The sequence below is a fragment of the Tinamus guttatus genome, unplaced genomic scaffold (genome assembly GCF_059628265.1).
Source record: "Tinamus guttatus ecotype Peru unplaced genomic scaffold, ASM5962826v1 Tinamus_guttatus_pri_ptg000497l, whole genome shotgun sequence".
Taxonomy (NCBI): domain Eukaryota; kingdom Metazoa; phylum Chordata; class Aves; order Tinamiformes; family Tinamidae; genus Tinamus; species Tinamus guttatus.
This window is the reverse complement of record NW_028289031.1, coordinates 177,209-199,557: the sequence shown is the minus strand read 5'-3', so window position 1 is coordinate 199,557 and position 22,349 is coordinate 177,209. Positions and strand designations below refer to the sequence as shown.

General features: G+C 43.2%; 1 protein-coding gene across 2 annotated transcripts in view; it reads left to right on the top strand.

Moving 5' to 3' along the window:
- KIF13A (kinesin family member 13A) overlaps positions 1-19,730 on the top strand; it is a 101,141-nt gene extending 81,411 nt beyond the window's left edge. Inside the window, exons 22-40 of one of the 2 annotated variants that reach the window (XM_088533379.1) lie at positions 248-421; positions 963-1,114; positions 1,239-1,371; positions 1,489-1,635; positions 2,518-2,556; positions 3,860-3,959; positions 4,058-4,184; positions 4,742-4,797; positions 6,010-6,134; positions 6,682-6,858; positions 8,155-8,247; positions 8,918-9,074; positions 9,525-9,598; positions 10,178-10,225; positions 10,649-10,760; positions 11,698-11,849; positions 12,341-12,445; positions 17,291-18,359; positions 19,285-19,730. In XM_088533379.1, coding sequence (XP_088389505.1) covers positions 248-421; positions 963-1,114; positions 1,239-1,371; positions 1,489-1,635; positions 2,518-2,556; positions 3,860-3,959; positions 4,058-4,184; positions 4,742-4,797; positions 6,010-6,134; positions 6,682-6,858; positions 8,155-8,247; positions 8,918-9,074; positions 9,525-9,598; positions 10,178-10,225; positions 10,649-10,760; positions 11,698-11,849; positions 12,341-12,445; positions 17,291-18,359; positions 19,285-19,571 — 3,327 coding nt within the window. In that variant the 3' untranslated portion in view covers positions 19,572-19,730. The remainder of the gene's footprint in view (positions 1-247; positions 422-962; positions 1,115-1,238; positions 1,372-1,488; positions 1,636-2,517; positions 2,557-3,859; positions 3,960-4,057; positions 4,185-4,741; positions 4,798-6,009; positions 6,135-6,681; positions 6,859-8,154; positions 8,248-8,917; positions 9,075-9,524; positions 9,599-10,177; positions 10,226-10,648; positions 10,761-11,697; positions 11,850-12,340; positions 12,446-17,290; positions 18,360-19,284) is intronic. The other variant, XM_088533378.1, reaches the window with a different exon arrangement.
- Positions 19,731-22,349: the final 2,619 nt, after the last annotated feature.

Genomic DNA, 22,349 nt, shown 5'->3' with positions numbered 1-22,349 from the left:
AACAAGGAAACGTTTTATCCATATATCAGCATCTGTTGTCCACATTGTCTTGAGTTTATTGATCTCTCCATGTGTATGTGTAAGAAAGCATGTATAATGTTGGGCAGGTTAGGTGTGTGTAAGCTGTTTCCTTGCAACTGTGTTGCTTTAGAAAGCTTAGAATCTTTAGAAAATTGATACTTTTAAACACTTTACAAGTGAAGAGGAAATAATCGTATCTCTGAGAACATCTCTTCTGTCTCCTCAGGTGAAAATAAAAGAAGCAACTGGACTGCCACCTAACCTTTCCAACTTTGTCTTCTGTCAGTATATGTTTTGGGATCAATGTGAACCAACAGTAGTGGCACCAGTGGTAGGTCCAGATGTGCCTTCAGCTGCGAGTAAGGAAGCTCATTTTACAGTGACCTTCTCTCACTGTAAGGTAATTGCTTTTATCATCAAACACTCTTATCAGGAGGATGGTATGATGGAGAAAAACTACTTCGAGTTTTTTGCTTGATTTTGCGTGGGGGAAGAAGGAGAACATCTAGTTATATAACTAATGACTTTTTGCTGTAGTTTAGATGCAATAATATTTCACTTCCTCACCTCTCCAGAATGTAGCAAGGAGGAAAAAATATTTTGTAATATATGATCTTTTGAGTTCATCTCATCATGCCATCCTTACTGTGCATGGAAGCTGTATTTTTGTAATGAGGTTTTATTTTATGCTTGGTAAGTTCAGTAGCTCTAAAGAGACTATTGGAGCTGTGACATCTGTGGAAATCTTCAAAGCATGAAAATTTTAAATGCATAAGCAGGAGTCGCTGAGATTACCTGTTTTCTCAACCTGACCTGAGTCAGGCCTTACAATCCAAAGTGTAAGATTTTACTGTGCTGATAATTTGCTATTTGGCCTGTCAAGTCAATTCAGGAGTTTGAATTATTTCATTTGGATGTGAACTTTTTCACTTTGATTCCAGGACTACGTGGTGAATGTCACAGAGGAGTTTCTGGAGTTCATTTCTGAAGGAGCTCTTGCTATAGAGGTGTGGGGTCACAGATGTACAGGCAACGGCAGCTCTGTTTGGGAGGTTGATTCTCTTCGTGCTAAAACTAGGACACTAAGAGACAGGTATGAGTAAATTACCCCCAAAATGTTTCCATCTGGCTTTCCAAAGGCTCTCTATACTTGTAGTGCTAGCAAAAAGATTATACTGTTGTGACAAGCATTCATTTTTGCGGGGATGTTTTTTTAGGTGGAATGAAGTAACTCGACGAATAGAAATGTGGATTTCCATACAAGAACTGAATGAGATGGGAGAGTATACTGCAGTTGAACTCCATCAGGCAAAGGATGTAAACACAGGAGGCATTTTCCAGCTTAGGCAGGTATGTATCTTTCCCCTGTCATGTTATTCATGCTTAAATTCCTGATTTTTATTCTTACCTTCTCTCTTTTTTTCCTCTCTGTCTGTGTGTCTCTTCTGCTCTCGACTACCTCTTCAGGGTCATTCCCGCAGAGTTCAGGTGACAGTGAAGCCCGTGCAGCATTCGGGCACGTTGCCTCTCATGGTCGAGGCCATCCTCTCAGTCTCTATAGGTGGTGTGACAGCCAGGTCGACTAAGCTGCAAAGGGGATTGGACAGCTACCAGGTAGGACAGTTACTTCTTCAGGCATGGGGCTGTTCTGTGTGTGCTTATAACTCAGTATATAACTGAGAAAGAACCAAGCACAATATCTGAATATACACAAGACAGTAGGAGTATGAAAGTGTGGCAGGGGGTTATTTATTTGCTTTATTTTGCTTTTGTGTGTAGAGGTGAAATATGTAGTAAATTTTTAGCTCAGTTAGTTTTCCTCTGTAAAAAGGGATGCTGAACGTTGAAGAGGAGAGGAAAAAAAAGAATAGTAGTTTAATAGGTGGAGAAAATGTCTCATAATGAGATCCTGTTCATCTTTTCAAAAAGGGCTGAGCTGTTACTTGATCAGAAACAGTCATCGCTGAATGCCAAAGGGCTCTTCAAGCTTGCAGAACAGGCTCTTGATAGAATAAATGGCCTGAAGCCATTTGATGCTGATACTGGGCACACTCATATTGAAATAAGAGCAAGGCCAAAGAACAAGTGGAAAGAGACCATCTAGGGTAGTGAGGAAATGAGTGCGTGCATTTGTCAAAAGTTACATTCAGAACCGTAGGCAATTAGCCTAAATGCAGATGAAACTGTAGAATGTAAAGGTTGGTGTTATACTAGGGCAGTCCTTTTCTGGGACTATATTCAGTGTGGGTTTTTTTCCTTTTTTCCCTCCCCCAAATATATTCACCAATACTGAGGTGCTATAGTCTTATAATAAAGAAAATTTTGATTGTACCTACAAAATGGGACTCTGATGTTTTGAATTTTGTAACTTTAGAATTTTATAATTTTCTGTGGCAAAAATGTTTGTATATACCAATTTGGGGGTATATCTGTGAGTTTCTGTTGAGAAAAATGCCTGTTCTTTTGTGTTTTACAAAATGTATTTTCTCCTACCAGAAGGATGATGATGATGGTGGTGATATGGATAGTTACCAGGTATTGCTGCTGTTGCTGTCAATCCTATGGCATGGGGCACAGCTAATGCTAATAGCCAGCAACTTTCAAATGAATAAGCGTTCTGGAGCAAGCAGAAGCAGCTTTGACATATATGCTGTGCATTTCAGAGGCTACTTGGGCTATAAAACGTTGCTATTTCAGTGTCCTGTGACCTTATACTCTTGCAGTATGCTCTTTTCTCTAGTACTCAGCAATCGGCTCTTCTAACTGACTATATGAATTGCTATATGAACATAAGCTTAACAACTTTAGAATGAAAATAGCTTTTAGAAAATATCTTAGGAAAGAAAATTGCAGCTGCATGAATTTTTGCCAACCAAAATTTACCACACTTTTTTTTTGTTCGTTTTCTGTTTTCCTAAAGAAAATGTTCTTTTTTCTAAGCTATGCAGTTCTCTGAAATGCTAGTGGTGAGAGTGGAAGTTATGACTATGGGGAATACACAAGTTCTGTCAAGCATTTTTCTTTTAACTTTATCTAAAAGGAAATAGACCTTAAGCCTGGCTTTCTTTGGGATAAGTAGTCACAGCCACAATTTTAAAAGTGTAAAAGAAGAGTCATGTAAAAATGATAAAAGGGAGATGAGGAAATACATATAAAAGGAAAACGCAGAACCTCTTTTTGGAAGTCTTATTTCAATTAGAGGGCTTTACAGAAATTCAACCAGTTGGGCATAAATGTTCATATCCCTTAGGATAGTCTGTCAGGTTTTACAGCAATTTCAAAAATGTCAGTTAGGTACTAACTTCTTGTGGGCTGTTTTTGCGCTTCCTGACAAATCACGGAGAAGACCAAACCAGATTTCCCTGTGATACCACAGCGCATGATTGCATGATGGGTTTGTTTGCATGAGAAATCTTTTAATTGCACTGATAGCAGCTGCCAGCTATGGAATTTCGTGCAGGTTGAAGGGAATACTGACCTGTCTAATCTTCAGGAGGATTTATGATCAACTGCTGATACCTCTTTTCCTTTTCCCTACTGTTAAAAAGTCTGATTGCCCCCTCTATGAGTAATTAGCTTAGTCTTATACATAATTCTATAAAGCAACTGAGAAATAGTCACATTTTTTTCCTGCTGTTTGATTTGGAGACTCAACAGCAAATGAGCTTCCATTCATGGGTGATAAGCTACTTGATCAGTATGCATGTTACTGGGGGGAAAACAACCTTTTTGCATTGTGCAAGCTGTTCAAAAGCAATTCTGATGAAGCTGCCAGAGAGCTTTCTATCCCCTTTTAGGCTGTGGTTGATGTTAACTGTCCTTTCTCTTTTGCCATTAGGAAGAAGATTTAAACTGCGTGCGAGAAAGATGGTCTGATGCACTAATAAAGCGCAGAGAATACTTAGATGAGCAGATTCAAAAGATCAGCAATAAACAAGGTTTGAAATTTAGAAGCTTGGAATTTCTCTTACAAGTACTTCATTCTTCTTAATGCCATAAATGCCACAAATATAATATTAATCTCTTTTTACTGTAGAAAAAACAGAGGATGATATAGAGCGGGAAGCCCGACTAGTGGAACAGTGGGTAGGGCTGACGGAAGAGAGGAATGCAGTGTTTGTCCCTGCTCCAGGCAGCGGAATTCCTGGTGCCCCCGCAAACTGGTATGTGTTCAGAAAAAACGTTGGAGTAGTCAGGGCTTGTTTTTTGTGAGAGCATTGCAGACTAGAGAGTGAAAATCTGAGGATGTGTTTTACAGCTTTCCACGTTCTCCTGAGCTCCAGCTGACAGAATGGCTAGAAAATTAGGTTCTGGTTTGAATGTAAAGAAAGGTTTGCTTAATTAATGTATTATATGAACTTTCAAGGTTACAAAACCACTTCTTTGAAAGGCTTTTATGTATAGGATGACTAAAATATGTATTCTTATTTCATGATGTTATGTTAAACAGTGAACTCAATAAGGAGCTGATCAGGACATAGAAAATTGTCATTCTCAGAGTAATTCAAATGTGCGGTGCCATGTGAAATAAGTTTCAGTAAAGCACTACATTTAGTTGTATATGCAGGTATACAAACCATTGTCTATGTGATACGTGCATTTAATCATTGGTTACCATTTATATGACCATTGCCACGTGTTGCCCAAACTAGCTTAATTTAAGATCAATTTAAGCAAGCCTTGCCTTCCTTGTTCAAGACAGCAACCTGTTTTGTTTCAGGGTTCCACCTGCAGGAATGGAAACGCATATACCTGTTCTCTTCCTTGACTTGAATGGTATGTTGAAATGGCACATGAAGACATTTGGTAAAACAACAAAATTTAGCTTGAATCAGTAAATTGATAAGTGGAAGAGTGAATCTCAAATGTCCAAGAAAATACAAACAAGTTCTGACACTGACACCGTTCTGAAAGTCATAGCAGCAAGTTTCCCTTTTTTTTTTTTCCTGAATCTGTATATTGGAATAATTAAGCACAACTATTTATTTTAAAACAGAGTAAAAGAATTGGGGAATATATGAGTGCATAGATAAGAATACTACAGAAAATAGCATGAGAAAGCAAGTTTAATGAAATCCACATTTCATTGAAGCACCAATAGAAAATCTCCCAAGTGTTACAGCACTTCTTCCACTGAGACAGCTGTGAAGATTTAAACAGCTGGTTTAATGAAGAATGTATTCAGGGTATCTAAGCCTTCTCCCACTGAAGGCACTTAGTTTTACATGTGATAGGTCTATCTGGTTAACTTCTTAAGGCACAGATAAAATAGTAAATAACAAGAGACTACCATTAGGACTATGTTCAAGGGCTGCTTAGGAAGCAAGCTTGTAAGATTAAGCTTGGACACGAGGCAGAAGAGTATCCACAGGCTTTCTCACACCCAGCACTTTCCGAGGCCAGTAGGTATGTTCAGACAGGTGTCACAGAAATGGCTGCTTTAGACCTGCTTTTCGAAAATGACATACAAGCATCTCTTGTGAGAATGAGAGGAGTGTATTTGCTTGTTTTTATTATCAGAGGAGAGTTAGCAGGCAGAAAGCCAAATCTGATGTTCAAACGGATCCATGGATCATTGCACAGCTGCCTTTTTCTTCTGCGCTAAAAGCCTAATGCAGCCAGAAATGTTTTTCTTGTTTTAAGATTCCCTGATACATCGGAAGTGATTTAACTAAGAGATGAGCTTGTTAGGCTGACATGTGGAATTTTCTGGCTCGGTGAATTAATTTTATGAATATTTAGCTATAGTTGTGAATTCTGTTCAGCCACGTGTGAGAATGAGTTTGGAGAGAGCCAGCCTAGCTTTCCTCCCTGTTCTGGTGCGCTGAAGTCATCTCCAAATGACCTCATCCAAACACAAATATTGCCTGGTAGTAAGATTACTGTAGTATGAAATACGGATAGGATTTTATTATAACTTTGCCTCTATATATTAGTATTATTTGGTGTAGACTATTTTGTCCTCTTTTTGTACATTTGTTTCCCTAGCTGATGACCTCAGTGCCAATGAACAACTTACAGGTCCCCATGCATCAGGAGTTAACTCGATACTACCAAAGGAGCACGGGAGTCCATTCTTCTACCTACCAATCATCAAACACAGTGATGATGAGGTAAATTGTTAGCAAAGCCCCTTCTTGGCGACAGTGACTTGCATTAATGCTTTCTTCCTTTGCTTTCCTTTCTGCTTGTATGTATTTAATCCTTAATACTATTTTTGTCTTGCAAATATCTAAATCTAGTGCTGCCTTTATTTTTTGATGTATTTGTTTAAGATCTGAGAGAATATGACTTGTTGGTTCTTCTGCCTTAATGCAGAGGTGACAAGTTTTAACTTCTTTTCTGACAAAAGGGTATTTTAGCAGCCTGCCTCAAAATCCCAAGGTTTGCCCTCGGCAGGCGTCACGCTCTCCACTGCGACCCACCGGACTTTCCTACCTCTGTCACGCTGCTTCTGGTGAAGCCCTTCCTGTGAACGGGAGGATCTGCTCCCTTTTGTGCAGTGATGTTTATTTTTCATTAAAGAGTTGGGATTTTTCATTAAAGGATTTCATTAAAGAATGGTTGGGGTTCATGTTAGATTGCTGTAAGTTGCACCTCCTGCCAGAGTAACCCAGTGTTTAACTTCCCTCCCTCTCCTGCACCGCTTTGCCTGGGTAGGTCTCAGCCACGGCTGCCTGGGACTCCTCGGTGCACGATTCGGTGCACCTGAACAGGGTGACTCCCCAGAACGAGAGGATTTACCTCATAGTGAAGACCACGGTGCAGCTCAGCCACCCGGCCGCCATGGAGCTGGTGCTGCGCAAGAGGATTGCGGCCAACGTTTACAACAAGCAGGTAACGCGTCGCGTCAATTCTGTGTTCTTGGGTATCCGTAACTTTCTGAGCCTCTTTTCCTAGCTGCCTGCTTCATTTTGTGTGAGTTTAGTCTCTCCTATGACCAAAAAAAAAAAAAAAAAAAGACATTAGAGCATGGGTGGCAGTGAAGCTGTGCACTTGTGGCGTATCACTTCAAGCTGTCCATTCTTCAGTTTAATTTGTTTCAGAGTAAGCTGGTGCTACCATTGCAGTAGCAACAGCAGCAGCATCAAAAAAAAAAGATTTCAAAAAAAGACCTTTATCTGGAACAACGTGATGTTCTTTGATTCTGAGAAATTTGCAGTAGCTTGTCTAGTATAAGGTCACTCTGTTCCTGACAGCATCTTGGAATATTCAGGGTAAATGCAATATGTTCTTTTCCTTTCATTTTGCTATTCTGTCAATTATAAATTAGGTTTGTTCCCCACCACCATGACCCATGTGCACGCGTTTTCTTCCAGCTGTTCGATGCTCATCTCAAGTAAAGGTGTTTTGTTTGGCCACAGGAGTGGATTCTGTTTTTTATTTGCAGTTTTGTGGTCTTAGGCAGTCAGATGCTCTCTGAAACTATGTCCCTCTCTTTCCTAAGTGATTGAGACAGTGTTTTAAGATTTTTGGCAGGAGGAAGAGAGGCGGGGGGAAAAAAAAAAAAAAAAAAAAGCTGTTGTTGACAGCTCAGTTGAATTCTATACCTTTTTGTATTTGGTGTGTTTTCTTTTGCTAGTTTCATTTCTCTAAAATGTCTTACTAAATGAAAATCAAGTCTCCTGTTAGTGATCTAAAGGGCTAATTGACGGTGAAAGAAATTAAACTTGCAGTTTTTGTGCAAACTGTGTTTACTGTTGCAATTATAGTTAGAAACAGTTATAGAAATCAGGGTTTGCTGTAGTAAAGGGTTTTTTATTCATGTTTAACATTCCTGTTTAACATCTTGGCTCACAAAATGAAAACTATGGATATCAGACTTCTACAGCTGCATTTTTCTCAGTTTTTACAAGCTGTTTTACAGCTATTTTGTAAGCATCAGTGCAAAATGGGAGTAAAATGTTGCTGATTGGACTTGGTAGGGTTTTGTACTGAGCATGACTGTATAAAATACACAAGTTGTAACACTATAAAGAATACTTAAACTGTTATTTGGGCTGAAAAGTAACTTACAGAATTATTGTCCTGGGAAATGCACTGTTGTGGTAAAACAAGTTTTTGCATTGCTGCTGCCTTAGTGTCATAGATAATCATTGTTACTACAATAATCCTAAACTACTTTGTTTCTAGAGTTTTACCCAGAGCCTGAAAAGGAGAATATCCTTGAAAAATATACATTATGCCTGTGGAGTGACCTACGAAATAGTATCCAATATCCCAAAGGTAAATTATACCATATTTTTCTGGCAAATTCACTGAAACAAATAGAATGACCAAATAGGGTGGGAACTGCTGACTGGGAAGTGCATGTTTGGTGTTGCTGATGGGAGGAATCTTGCCCAAGTTATCTGTGGTGAGACCCTGCAGTAAGTAGTGGTAATTTTGAAACTACCATGAGTGTTTAAAGGGGAAACGTAGAGGCTACTCTAGAGCATATATAGGTGAGTGAAAATGGAATAGCTGGGAGGATTAGTTTGATGGCAGCATAAATAGCTTTATATACATGGATTGTACAAATTTTAAACTTTTAAAACTGATTTTAAAGGTAAACAATTAGACCACTTAAAACATAAATAGGTTTTTCACCATGTAACTGTCACTTTGATTTGGGAAGGAAATTGCTTGTTAATTGGTAACATAGGAGGTTTCAGATTGTATTCTCCTTGTTCTTAAAGGAGAATGACTGCAATAAATGTACAAAACTAGCCCAAGCTTGAGCCCCTCTTAGTTCAGCATGATTTATACCTGCGTAGAAAAGTCTCTGCTCTGTGTAAGAGTTATGGATTCAAATTAATTTCTGGGTTTAGATGGTCTGAATAAATGAATTAACACATTCCAAAGATTAATAATAGGCTCTAAAATAAAGAGCTTAATGGTGCAATTTACAATTTAGGCTACAGAAGAAATTGAGGATCGTGAGACCTTGGCACTGATGGCTGCAAGGAGTGAGAACGAGGGGACGTCTGATGGGGAAACCTACATGGAAAAATACACCCGAGGTGTTCTGCAAGTGGAGAACATTTTGAGCCTGGAACGACTGAGACAGGCAAGTAGAAGGCATTTAGTGCGACTTTAAGAAATGTTTTATTATAATTTGTAGACATGCTTGGTGTTTTTGATTTTAAAATACTAAATATAGGAGGTTTGGGAGGGTATCTTTTTTGTTGGCTTCTGTTTTTTTTTAAGAGAGGTTGAACACAAATATTGCACAGGTAAATGTATCAGTACTGCTGTGAAATAGATAAAGCCCAACACTGGTGAATCCAGTAACTCCTGGGAGCTTAATAGAGAGAACCTGAAAAAGCAAGGGCCAAAGAATGTAAGTTTATATGTGTAAATTAAGTTGTGTAAATATATAACCCTTGTGTGCAAGAAGCTGCAGTTAGCTACACTGTGAAAAATGCTTCTATCCTTCTTGGTGACTTTGCAGAAGGATAATAGTAAGTTGTCCAGCTTTGCTATGAGTGCATCTCTTAATGTGCTTTTCTCTACCCAGGCAGTCACAGTCAAAGAAGCTCTGTCCACCAAGGCGAGGAACATCCGCAGGAGCATCAGCTCTCCAAATGTCCACAACGTAAGAGTCGTTGCTGTTCTCTCCCAAGTTAGTGCTAAGAAGCTTTTTCCTTGTGTCTGTGTGCGTGTGTGCGCACTTGCGTGCAGGTGTAACGTGTGGTTGTTACCATCCAACACTTGGGTGTTCTCGAATTAATACAGCAAGTATAGAAATGCTGGCACAAATGGAAATGACTCCGAGGGATCCTTTAATAGAAACCACTCCCTAGAGCTCTCCATCCTACAAGATAACAGAGAGAGAGGGGTGGGGAGTCAGGGGGAAGTTTGGTCTAAACTCTTCTCCGTGTTAACTATGGAAACTATGGAAATAGTTTAGATTACTGACTGCTCTGAACCAGAAAGCTTTAGCATCGTTTTTTAAAACCACTATTTTATTTTTTTCCTAGTGTAAGGGGTAGTTTTTGTTTTGCATGTACTTTGTGAAGTCACCTGTCACCCACTCAGCACAAATGTTGCTCTCCTACATGAAAGCAAAACATAATGTTTGCTAGGACTAAGGAATTACAGCATTTCCTCAAGGCTTTATACCGTGAGAATAAAAGCTAGGCATTTTCTCACTCTGCCTCCTGGTGTTTTGCAGGTGTCCTGTAGCCGATTAGATCTTTCTGCTTGTGATGAAGATGATAAGGTAAGCAAACTTCAGTGCTCATAAAAATGAGCAGCACCCACTTTCAGTTTTTGTCTTTTAAAACAAGGTGTATTTGAGATTTGGGGGAAAAAAAGGGTTTTTTTAGCTGTATTTAGCTGTTTAAATAATACAAATACTAAATGCTGTTCTAATAATATTTTACATTAAACGTCTTTTTGTCCTTCTCTGCTCTTTAAGTTAGGACTATAAAGGCTGACAAGAGGAAATGGGAAAGATACAGGAGAACCTAATATACTTCACTAAAAATTGTATTCAGTTCTAAATAGTCGCATGAGACAGAACTATTTTTAAATTGCAATTTCTTAGCTGTTCAAAAACAAAAAAGCCATGTCTGCATTTGCCTGTTAATTTCTCCATGTTTGTCTGTATCAGAGTGTACATTCATGTATTTTTGTTTCTTAGGGTTGGTCTGAAAGTCACCTCGATATATCTGACTGTTCTTCCAGTTATCAAGATGTATCATGCTATGGTACTTTACCCAGGGAGTCCCCTCGCAAGAGCAAAGACGGCAGTGGTGAGACTGTCACATACGTTTGTGACGACCTTCTTTTTCATTTGCTGTTAGGCTGAAAAGCACATTCCTGCAACTTGAAATTGAAAACTAAGTTCTTGGTGCTTTTTTCCCTCTTAAATACATTATGTGGCTTCTTGCTTTAGCAGCTGAAGTTAATCTGGAAACAGATGGGAAAAGAGAAATGCATAAAGACATGCAGGAAGGGACGGGAAATTGGGATGTCAAAAAAAAGAGAAAAATAAACTATATTGGAAATGAAGCAAAAATGGAAATAAAGGAATTACTGCAAGCTTACAAATTTGAAAATTAAGATACTTTTATCAAATGGGGAAAGGCCTTTTATAGGTTCCTTTCAAAATTTGGATATTTGGTCTTGCATATCATTGTGTCACAGGTGCTTTGTTTGCTTTTGGTCAAATCGTAGCAAGATGTTCCTGAGCAGGCAACATAGGTAGAGAAGTGCTGAAGGAACAGAGAGGGATGAAGAGTTTATTCTTTGCTTCTTTGCCTGTTGTTTTCCTTTCAATCACACTGACCACGTGTGATTACTGGCTTGATGCCAGCGTGACAGGAATTGCAGCCGAGGAAAGCTTGGGCCAAGGAGGCAAGGAGCTTTCAGGTGTGTTTTCAAGGACACTTCCTGCGGTTTTTATGACCCGAATGAAAGGGAGAAATAGGGGAGCCTCAGGATGCAGGAGGTGGATATTGCTGCTCTCTGATTTCTTTCTTTTTCCAGACTCCTCAAAGGGACATAATTTCCCCTCGTAGAGCTCTGCAATATTTCGTCCTTGGGTAGTGGATGAATCCTACAATACTGCCTGATGTTCTGTAGCCAGAACTTTACAAATGCATGGCTCCATTACCATCATTTTAGATTATTCTCTTGCAGTCCAAATGTGAAGAATTAACATAAGCTATATATATATTTTTTTTCTAGGTGTCGTATCAGAGAATTCCCATGCTTTAATGACAAGCCCCTTTAAAGCATTTTCTCCTCAGCCACCAAAGTTTTTCAAGCCATTAATGCCAGTGAAAGAGGAACATAAAAGAAAGACCCCACTTGAAAGGCGACCTCTGCTTAGCCAAGAGGTAATTTTTGTGAACAACCTTGTTTTTATGGATATAGGTATTTTGTGTGCTTGGAAAATTGTTTGCAGCATGCAGCTTTTGCAAGAAGACTTGGTAATTCTCTGGTAAAATTAATCGGTTTGGAGGTTTTTGTTTGATACACACTTTTTTAAAATCTGAAACATGAGGCGTTTTCATTTCTTGGTAAGTATTTTTCTGTATGGGGTTCTTGTGTTCTACTTTAACAGTAATTTGTGACTTTCTTCAGGAAGATGCTGATGTATTTTTTCATTGTAGACAGTAATTCTGTCAAACGATGCTCCAGGGTCTGACCCTTTATTCCTCATCCTAAAACACGGTCGAGAGCAGTGCTGTTAACCTGAATTTTGTATAACCAGCATATGTTTCACTGCCAAGATGCCTCAGTGCCTTCTAACCCGCACGCGTTCGATGTTGTGCTCCGTGGCCAGTGTCGTGTCGTCGTGATGTGTTGTGTGTCTTGACCTTTGCAGAGCATGGCCTCCTCTCAGGTACACGGTGCGGGCTGCGCTGTGCCCGTGCGGAGCAGTGCCAGCAGCAGGCCAGTAGAAAGCAATAGCGTGCAGGAGGAGAAGATTGTAAGTTTTGCCCGGGTTTCTCACGCCTGCTGGGGCGCTTAGGGCTGCTTGGTGGTGGGTCTAAGGTAGCAGGGCAAGAGGGGCGGCGTGGACGTCATCTCCTGTGATTGAAACTCATGGCTGAAATGAAGAGGTGCTGCCTGGCTTGTGAATGCAGTCCGTGATTGGAAATAACGCAGCTGATTTCTTCAATCATTACTCGTGTGGGACTTTTCCTCCTTGCAGGGAGGGTGGGAGAGGGGAGGCTTGAACACAGCACGCAAATGATCGAGTGAAAGGGGGTTAGTGAATCCTGTTGCTGTCACTCTAATATTCCTGTGTGTGTTACCCAGATTTTGTGACTATGCCCCAGAGTAACTGGAATGAGCCCACTTGGTGTAAGTAACCGTGCCGTTAGGTGTGGGTGCGCTCCAAAAGCTTCTAGCTGGCTGGTGTGGAAGCCGTGCGGCTCAAACGGGGCGGCAGCTCTTCATTAACCGGCGGCCTGTCCCCCTCATAGCTCAGGCGACGTGCTGAGGTGGAGGTTTTCTTGCTCCCCTGTCCAATCCCTTCCTCACTGCTGCTTCACCAAAAGGTTGTATCGTCATTTCTGCTCTGGGAAAGACTCAGTGCTGGGGCTGTGGAGCTTAGCTGTAAATATCTGCTTTAATCTGAGCTTTGGGAACCTTGAAATGATTTCGCTTGAGTATTACAGGCCTCTTACCACACAAAGTGCCCCTGATGGGTTCTTCCAATTCAACAGCTTCATTCTGACCATATAGCCAAACAGCTGAGAAAATTCTCGTTTCTCCTAACGCCACTTTGCAGAGGATAACAAGTATCCGAGTGCTCTGGCGTTCACATTTGAAGCTTGGCTCCTCTCTAGGTGGCAGCTGCTGTGTGCTCCATGCCGTTACTTTTCCCTAGCGTGAGTCAGCGCGTCAGCTGAGTCACAGGTACAAATAGCACCAAAGGATTTCTGAAGGCAAAACCTTTTAGCTGGTTGAAAAACAACCTACAGAAACTAAATTGCTACAAAAAATTCCATAGCACCTTCAGAGCCATGCGTGCCTGGCATTGCCTGGGCTTTTTCTTTTTTTTGTCACGTGCAAAGGCTCCTTCATGCTTTTCAGAGCGGGGGTTTTTATTGCCCGCGCTTGGCTGAGGGGCAGCGCCGGGGCCTCTCACGGCTCTGCCCCGAGGAGCCTGTTCCCCCGCCAGCTCCACGCGCCGCTCCGAGTGCCCGCTCCGAGTGCCCGCTCCGAGTGCCCGCTCCGAGCGCCTCCTGCCCCAGCTCGCCCCCCGCCTGGCGGGTCAGGGCAGCGCCGGGGGATGGTGCTCGCTTGTGTTTTTCAGGTTGCACGGTATTTAAAGCAATCCATTACAAATAACAAAGTGCCTGAACCAGACACCAGTGAACTTAACTAGGCTGGTGTTCTACATCTAAACAGGCACGAGTGTGGGGTATGGCCTTTTTCTTGTGCTTATCTGGAATGTGCTCCTCAGTGTTCACAATGCATCTATGAAGGGGTTAAAAACAGAGCTAAAGCTGTTAACAAAACGGTTTGTCTTTGGCCTGAAATACAGCAGTCAGCCTACAATTTCAGACGCTGCTTCCGTGTGTGTTGAACATGACAAGTATTTCAAATCAGAAGCTTGGGGCGGCGGCGCGCGCTGTGGTGCCTGAGTGCGGTGCGGTGTGTTCAGACTGGAGCGCGTGTTTTCACACGGAGTGTGTTTCGGTTCTGCCTGTAATGAACATGTCTGAAGCCCTTTTGCCTGCTTAAGGCTGTGAAAATGGAAGCAGATGTGGTGCAACTGCTGAGCAGTAAGTACCACTTATTCCAAAAGAGTGGGGCAGGAATAGGTGACTTGAGAGCTCTAATTTAGGGATCTGAAGCCTTGGATGCTTTAAATTCTCTGCTTCAAAGACACGTTTGTTACAGAGCAGCTGTAGGAAAACCTCGATGTGTTTAGTTCTGCCTTAGCTTGTGTTGCTGCTAAATCACTATTTGCAGTCTTCTGTCCTTGGTTCTCGCTGTCACCTTCTTCCTCTTATCAGTTAAGTCTGTGTTGTGTTGAAGTCTTTCCGTGGCTTCCCAGGGAAGTGGCCGCAGCTTCCTTACCAGTTCTTCAAGGATTTTATTCTTTGATTCTTCCACTGTCCTCAGCAGTATAGGAAGGCTTTCTTGTTCTTTTTATTTTTTTTTTCCTCTCCTCCCTCTATATCCACAGGATTTAGAAAAACCCTGAAGTTACTTTATTTCTGCACTTTTCCTCTCAGGAAGCTCAGAAGGAAGCTTTGAAAGCAGCAATCTTTCTTGCTCTGCTCCCCTCGGGTTTGCTGCGTTCCTCGTGACCCACGTTCTCAGCAATAAGGCCGCATCTCGAGCCCTTGTCTTTATAGTCATGATGGTGGAGAGGCTGGAGCCGCACACAGCGGTTCCTGTGGCTGCCCCTTAGGCTTTCCTCAACCCATCTGCCGTTACCCACATGTCTGAAGAACCACTTAGCGGTCAAGTGGCTCTTACTTATTTTCAGTGGTCTGTCTGAGGCTTCATAACACTGGCCCCTTCTCTGCAGGGACACGAATCACTTCAAAATAAGCCCTTCATCCAAACTTACTTATGAGAAATAACTCTGAAATGGGACTGTAAAAAGTAGTAAGCAAGGGATGCTAAGCTTATATCCAAACAAATACTAAGAGTCTGAAAGCCATTTGATTTATCAGATGCACTTGGACAAGTAGAGGCATCTTGTTCAGATGTCCATTGCTGTGCTAACAAAAATTTAATATGCCTGGCAGTGCTGTTTCAGCTGAAGAGGCAGTTCTGTGTGGGTAAGGTACTGAGTTTTAGCAGTTAGGAGTTTTCTGCTTCAACTGGAAAACATAAAAATGGGAACAAACCTTTGAATGAGAAACGGGTCACAGTGAGCAGTGATGATCACCTCAAAAATACAGAATAAAGCAAAATGAGATTATTTAGGAATATTTAGAGAGTCTTTACAGTTCTTATTTAAAGAAAAAAAAAAGTTCTGGGTAGGGCAGACATCTTGCTGCATAAGCATGTGTCTCCTAATATTCATGTACAGGGATCTTTCAGGTAAAGGTGTTTTTATGGAACAAGCAAACTGAAGGAACTGCTGTTTGCTCTGGCGCCCTGCGGCTTCGCTTGCCGGCGGCGTCTGGATGGCGGAGCGGAGCCGCAGCCTCCCCACGCCATGGCGATACGCGCGATGTGGCCCTCTCACACAAACTAGGGTTTTTTGGAGTTTTCTGAAAATTTCATTAAACAGGGAGGTGAAAATTGGAGGGAAGTTGGTACCTTAACTGAAAGTGCCCTTGTGGAGTGGACTCTCTTCCTGTTTGCCATAAGGCAAATGATTCTAGCAGTCTCTGTCATCTTTTTCCTCATCTGTAAAATATTTTAAATATTTACTTCACTTAAAGAGCATTGAGAACAGCTGTTGCAGTCAGTGATCATTGGGATTCAAAAGTACAAACAACGCTGAGAAAAGCCAATGGGTAAATAAGGCAGTTTTGAAGAGGTGGATGGGCACGGCCTAGTTTCTCTCCTTGGATAAACCTCCAGGTGAAGGACAGGTGAGGTCAGCAAGGCACCTGCAAGCAGCTGCCGCAGGCCTAGTGCGAGCAGAGGCCACTTCATAAAGCACCGCCAGGGTATCTGCTGAATAATGGTCCTGTTTTGGCCCCTCTTTAATTGCTGCTCTTCCTTTGGTGACAGCTGGTGGCAGGTTTCTACGGGCAGGGAGCTGCTCTAGCCACCGTGCAGATCTGCCACCCAACTTGCCTTGAGCAGCACGTGAAATCCCCCATGCAGATAAAGACGCAGAGAAGCACGAGGCGCTGGAGATCCTCGGGACTAAAAGCACTTGAATAGTTTGTACTTTTCTGACAGTATTTTTCTTTCTATGGGTAATAGACTTTAATGAAGCAGTTTTAGGTATACAATAGGAACAGCGAGGTGCCCGGGAGCCCTCCTGGGGAGCCCAGCGCGCGCAGGGGCTGCCGCCTTGCTGGAGGCTTCTCGGGTGCAGCGTGACGGGCCGGAGCCCTCGGCCCGCGGCGGTGCCTGTCCTGTCGCACCCAGGCGCCGCCACGTAGCAAAACACAGCCCAGGAGAGCGGGGAACTAACTCCACGGTCTCTGGGATTAACTAATAGCTACTGAAATCCTCATTTGTTCCCCTCCAAACACGTATCCATACACACACTGCGCTTCTCTAGAGATTCCCTGAAATAGCTCATTCTTTCACCTTCATTTGCAAGTACCATGAACGTGTCTGACAGCTGAACAGTGGTAAGGGGAAAGCAAAGCTGTTTAGCCTCATTCCTATCAGATTAATAGAAAATCACATTGTGCAAGCTGGTTTTGAATAATCAGTATGGCAGATCAGCCCTTTTAAGGCCTCTTCAGTTCATATTTTCATTTAGCTTGCGGATGGTCAAGCAGTTCTACAAAATACCTCCACTAGGAACATTTTAGTTGGTCTAAGCCTTAGGAAGAAAAGTTTTATAATACATGGCTTTCAGAAAGAGAGTACAGTGAAAAGATGCACAGATCTAACCTCATAATGGTATGAGCTTTCTCTTATTCCAAACTTTACTGCTCTATGTATTCTGAACTGTTTAGAATTCATCTTATTTTCTTAAAATTGAATAACTCACGTAACGTAGCTCTGTAGCTTCCATTCAAAGGCAGCTTCAGTCCTCCCAACAGAGAGTGTTTCTATACACGTGTGTATTTTTCTCCATCCTCCTAATGGGAAAACCTCTAGGAAGGTTAATGACCTTGAAAACTCAGTATTGTAAGTAGCTAATCCCATTTGACTCTCTCTTTTGCAGGACTCTGAGGAGGAGGACAGTGAACTGGAGGCCATTAATAAGAAGTTAAGCCCACAGGGTTTTCAAAGTTTCCGGCCTTATGTCCCGGAGGAGTTTGCCGACTTCAGTGTTTACAATGCTAGCCTGGAGCACAGGGAATGGGGTTCCTCTAAAACGGACTTCGTGAATTCACGTGCTCTTGAGAAAGAGGTATCCCGCAGCCCCACCACGAGCAGTATCACTAGCGGCTACTTTTCGCACAGTGCCTCTAACGCCACCCTGTCTGACCTGCTTGTTCCCTGTAGTGATAGCACAGACCAGCTGGCTGCTCACGCCAGGGAGCCCGACTCTGGCGACTCTCCTGCGCCGTCTCTTGCACACGATTTAAGAACTTCTTTGAACAAGGAGTTTCGAGAGTCAGAAAAGGAGTTAGTGACTGAAAAGTTACCTGTGTCACCGCTGAAACCAAACAGTGCCTTAACGGAGCAGCCATCACTCCCCCTCAATGCCACTAAAAAAGACTCTCAGCAGTTACCTGCAGCTGCACCGTTTTCAGCATTAGATTCCTCGAACGACAAACCCCCCTGTTGTACCATTGAATTTTCAACGCGTGAAGCGACCGTTGAGCACACCATGGACATCCTTGAGGATCATTCCTTTACCGAGTTCATGGGCGTCGAAGACGGGAAGGACTTTGACCACTCGCCAGCTCCCCCGCTCTGTCCCCCCATGTCCCCCAACGGGACGAGCGGCTCCGCGGCGCCCCACGGCGCCGGCCCCGAGCCGAGCGCCCGCGCGGGCCGTTCAGGCTCCGCAAGTGCCGCGGGAAGCCGAGAGGCGGCCAAGGAGGTCCCAGAGCCTCGGAGCAGCCCGGAAGCTCCCGCGCGCGGCGGCCCTGGGAAGGATCCCTTGGATGCATCCGACGGAGAAGAAGGCGCCTCTGCGGATCAGGCCCACGTCTTGCCCAGCTGGGTGGCGGTGGGTGAACAAGTTTGCGTTGGAAGTAATAAGATGGGCACGGTGAGATACGTTGGAACGGTGGATTTTTCAGCTGGAATCTGGATTGGCGTTGAGCTAAACGTTCAGCTGGGTAAGACTGAATGTGCTCCGTGTTCCCTATGCGGCTCGCGTGACCTGGGTTAAGGCTGCACCACAATCGAGCAGTGTTCAGGGTTGGGAAATAAATACCTCCACTTCAACTTGGCATCCGATGCACCAGTTTTCTAGGCTTTCTACTTACAGAGATGCTTTGATTGATAAGAGTTATTTTTCAAAAATTTGTCCAAAAGCCCTATTTTCCTTGTGTTGTGCAGAATAACATCTTTTTTGCTGAGTAGCAGTTTTCATTAGTACCTATTTATTTATTTACAGGAGACGGAAAAAAACAAACAAACCCTAAAATAGACACATATTTTGACCAACATATGTGTTCATGGGCAGTGCCAATAACGGGAATGGTTATTGCTTGTCAGATTGCATTGCTGCCTAGAGCTTTCACAGAAATTTTGTTTTATTCTTTACTCTAGGGAAGCTTAGTAATTGAGCATAATTTTTAAACTTCAATTTGATGGCATGAGAAAAAGAATCATGGTACTGGGAGAGTAGTACGTTTCTTACAACAAATGCTCTTTACAAATGCTCCAAACAAATGACCTTTTGAGAGGTGGTATTTGTAGACGTTTAATAAGCTTCAGCATTGTTGAAATTTTAGCTAGATTTTGAACTTAGTAAGTAATTGATTTGTGAGGTTGACAGATCTATTTTATAAAATGAACAAAGATTGAGCTTCTAAACTTTAGTTGCCAAGGTAATATTACAGGGATGATCACAGTTCAACCCCATGCTTCCGGGTTTGCTCTCCCTAGCGTGTTTTGTCATTCTGATGCCATCGCTCAGTGCTAAAGCCTCGGCTACCCAACAAGCAATAGCCAAAGATGCTTCGCACGTGCAGTCGTAGCCTCGAAGCGCAAGTAAATTCCAGTGATTAATCAGCTCTGTGTTTCCTCCCGCTGAAGGGAAGCACGACGGAACCGTGAAGGGCAGGGAGTACTTCCAGTGCAAGCCCCGACACGGCGTCTTCGTCCGGCCCGGCCGCCTCAGCAGAGCGCCGGCCGCTGCGAGGAAGCCGAGCGGCACCGCGCGGCCCCCGGCGCCCCCCACCCTGGAGAAACGGAGGAGCTCCCTGCTCCAAGGCTCGGCACCCACCTCCAGACCAGGAGGAGATGCCCTCTGTCATGCGGGAGACGCGGCGGCTTCTGCTTTTTCTAGGAAGCAGGAGAACAGGAAATCATGGATTAACTAAACTGCAGTATTTTTGCACTTACTACACGCAGCACTGTGTAGAAAACTATGGATTTTTGAAGCTATTGTACATTTTAATCTGTCCGTACCGAATGTGTACTCTCTAGAGTCTTTGACCTAATTCCCTTATTTTTTATAAATAATATATATATTATATATATGAATGTGTATCTGTAGGTTGTCTGCCACTGGCAGATAGGGCTGCACACTAAAATACAGTTAAAGCTGATCTGTAGATAATTGAGGTACTGGACTGTTTGTTACACGGCAATTTGGGAAATATATTTTAAACAACAAAGAAAATATTTTATTGTGGAAAAACAGGATGTAAATCCATATTTGGAGAAAAAAATAACACTATGGTTTGCTGTTCTTAATTACCAAAGAACTTGTTCTAGACTGTCACATTTGCTGTTTATATCTTTCTATTGTAAATGTTTTAACTGAAAGCTGGTGCCAAGTTTCTTTCCGTCACTGGGCACCACGCCGCCTTACGTTCTGCGTTTCAGCGCACGGAAATATCCGACTGCTTCGTGTTTTCTGTCTTCCTAGAGGCCGCCACTGTGCTGCCCTGGCCCTGCGCGGAGCGGCCGCGGGCGCCCGCGGTGCCCAGGCTGCAGAACCGGCGTCGCCGCGGGGCGAGGGGCTCGCGCTGGGTTTGCTTTTTCGCTCTGGTTTTGGTCGGGGGGAAATGGGGAGACAAAGAAGCAGCGAATGGATCATGACTGCAGACTTTGCACTTGTTACTTGCTGGTTGTTATCAAGGTGAAATAGAACCTGCTCAAGTAATCTTAAATCTGTAAAGTTTATTTTAATAGTGGGAATAATGGAGGGATTTGTGTATGGTGCTCATGAATTCCTAAGAAGGTTGTTCCACATGTAGATACTGTAGATGCCTGTACAAGTTGTTCTGGATATTTGTAAAGTAACATGGTAAAAATGGGTGACGTGAGTGGCCTGCTGTATCTGTCCTGTGTTTCCTAGCAAGTGAATGAGTGACATACCTGGGACCTTACTGAAAAGCTGCTGTTTGTTCTTTGATTGTTGTGTACAGTAAGCGGACTCTAGTATTTTGCTATTTACTGTAAAGAACTGTAATTTATATACTGCCATACTGTATTTAATTGGTACAGACCTTTTGTGTGTTAGAATACAGACTGTTTACTTGGGATTTTAAAGAAAATGTTCTGCTTGTATTTGATACAGTGGGGTTTCATTATGAAATACTCGGCTTCATCCTGTTACCTGTCTGTGACGCTCGGATTCAAGGCACTTTGCAAGGGCGCCCAAGGGGTGATGCTCTGAGGGGAGGCTGTGGGGCCGGCCCTCAGGGCGAGGGGAGGAGGATGGAGGTTCGGTGCTCTGAGGGAGAGGCCGGAGGGCATCACTCCCCTTATCACTGCCTGTTTTGTGCAGCCCAGGATGAGTCTGGCCCGTGGGCCCCTTCCTCACCTGCTGCTCTCCCCTCCCTTTGTACACGGGGCAGGGGAGCTGGGCAATTCCTGCAACGCGGGGTGCCCATCGAGGGCAGCATGGACACGTTCCTAGGACCAGTGTGTGTTACTAAATACGTCCAGCAGCGTCCGAGCAGAGGTGGCAGCTGAGAGGTGGAATTAAGTGCATTTGCCCTTGACGCGGCCTTTGGCAAAGCGCCTTTGCCTGCCTGGGGGCCGGACCCCGGTGGAGGGAGCTGCTCTGCTCATCGTCCTCGTGGTGCTCACCAAGGGCGGCTCTCCCTGCGTTCGTGGTGCTGCTGCTGCTGGAGGAAACTGCCCTAAGAGCAGCAGCGCTCCATGCAGCAGCGCTGTAACAAGGACCGCGGGTGATCTGAGACTCCAAGTATCCACGCTCATCCCACCATCTTGAAATTAGTTTTTGTTCTTGCTTTGATCTTCCTAAAAATACTCTTGCACAAACCTGCACCCATTCAGCCTCTTCCCACTCACGTGGATGCATTGCTCTTAGCACAATTTGGAAAGTTAACGGGGCCATTTCCTTATGGCAAAGGTGTGCCCTCCCTGCACCCGCTTAGCATCCTACACCCGGAACAGGGGCTTGCTTAAGAAACACTGGAGTAACTGTGCTGCTTGGGGTACACGGTTGGTAAATGCCACAGACCTAAACAGTCCAACCCGTTTGCGTGCTGTGCGTGTTTGGCAGAACTGATGCTGTCACGGCAGCTCTTAGCGAGACACCTGTATGTTTGCCAGCTTTCCACGTTAACATGCCCCATCCTAGGTTAATTCACTTACTGAATGAGAGCAATGCACTAATGTGGAAAAGCCAGCATTTTATCTGATTTGCTGCTTGAAATTTGCTGCCCATATAGAGAAGCTTTTTCTCTGTGAGCAACATCCGAGTAATAGTTCGGTGTGTTGAATTTCATAATTGACTGAAGGATATGGTGAATTTTGGCCATGGCGATTGCCCAACTGCAAATTGTTTTTCTTTGTTTTATAAAATATTATCATAACTATCACCTAACATACACTGTCTAATGAGCAAGATACACAGTCCATGCTAAGCCCCAGGTTTAAAAATAAATCAGTCCCAACCGTAATACTGAACACTACGGCAGAGATCCAGCCTGTCATGTGTCTGAGCTGGCAGAACAAACCTGTCATCTCGGTGAATGGGTTAATCCAAACAGCATCACGTCATTTTAATCATCAACATGGCTATAGTGTTAAATTAGATCATGCTGCCCTTTCTAGCTTGTTTTCTGAATTTGCTACTTTTCCTTCAAGCTGCTTGTTCCCATGAGGATTCAGAGAACTGT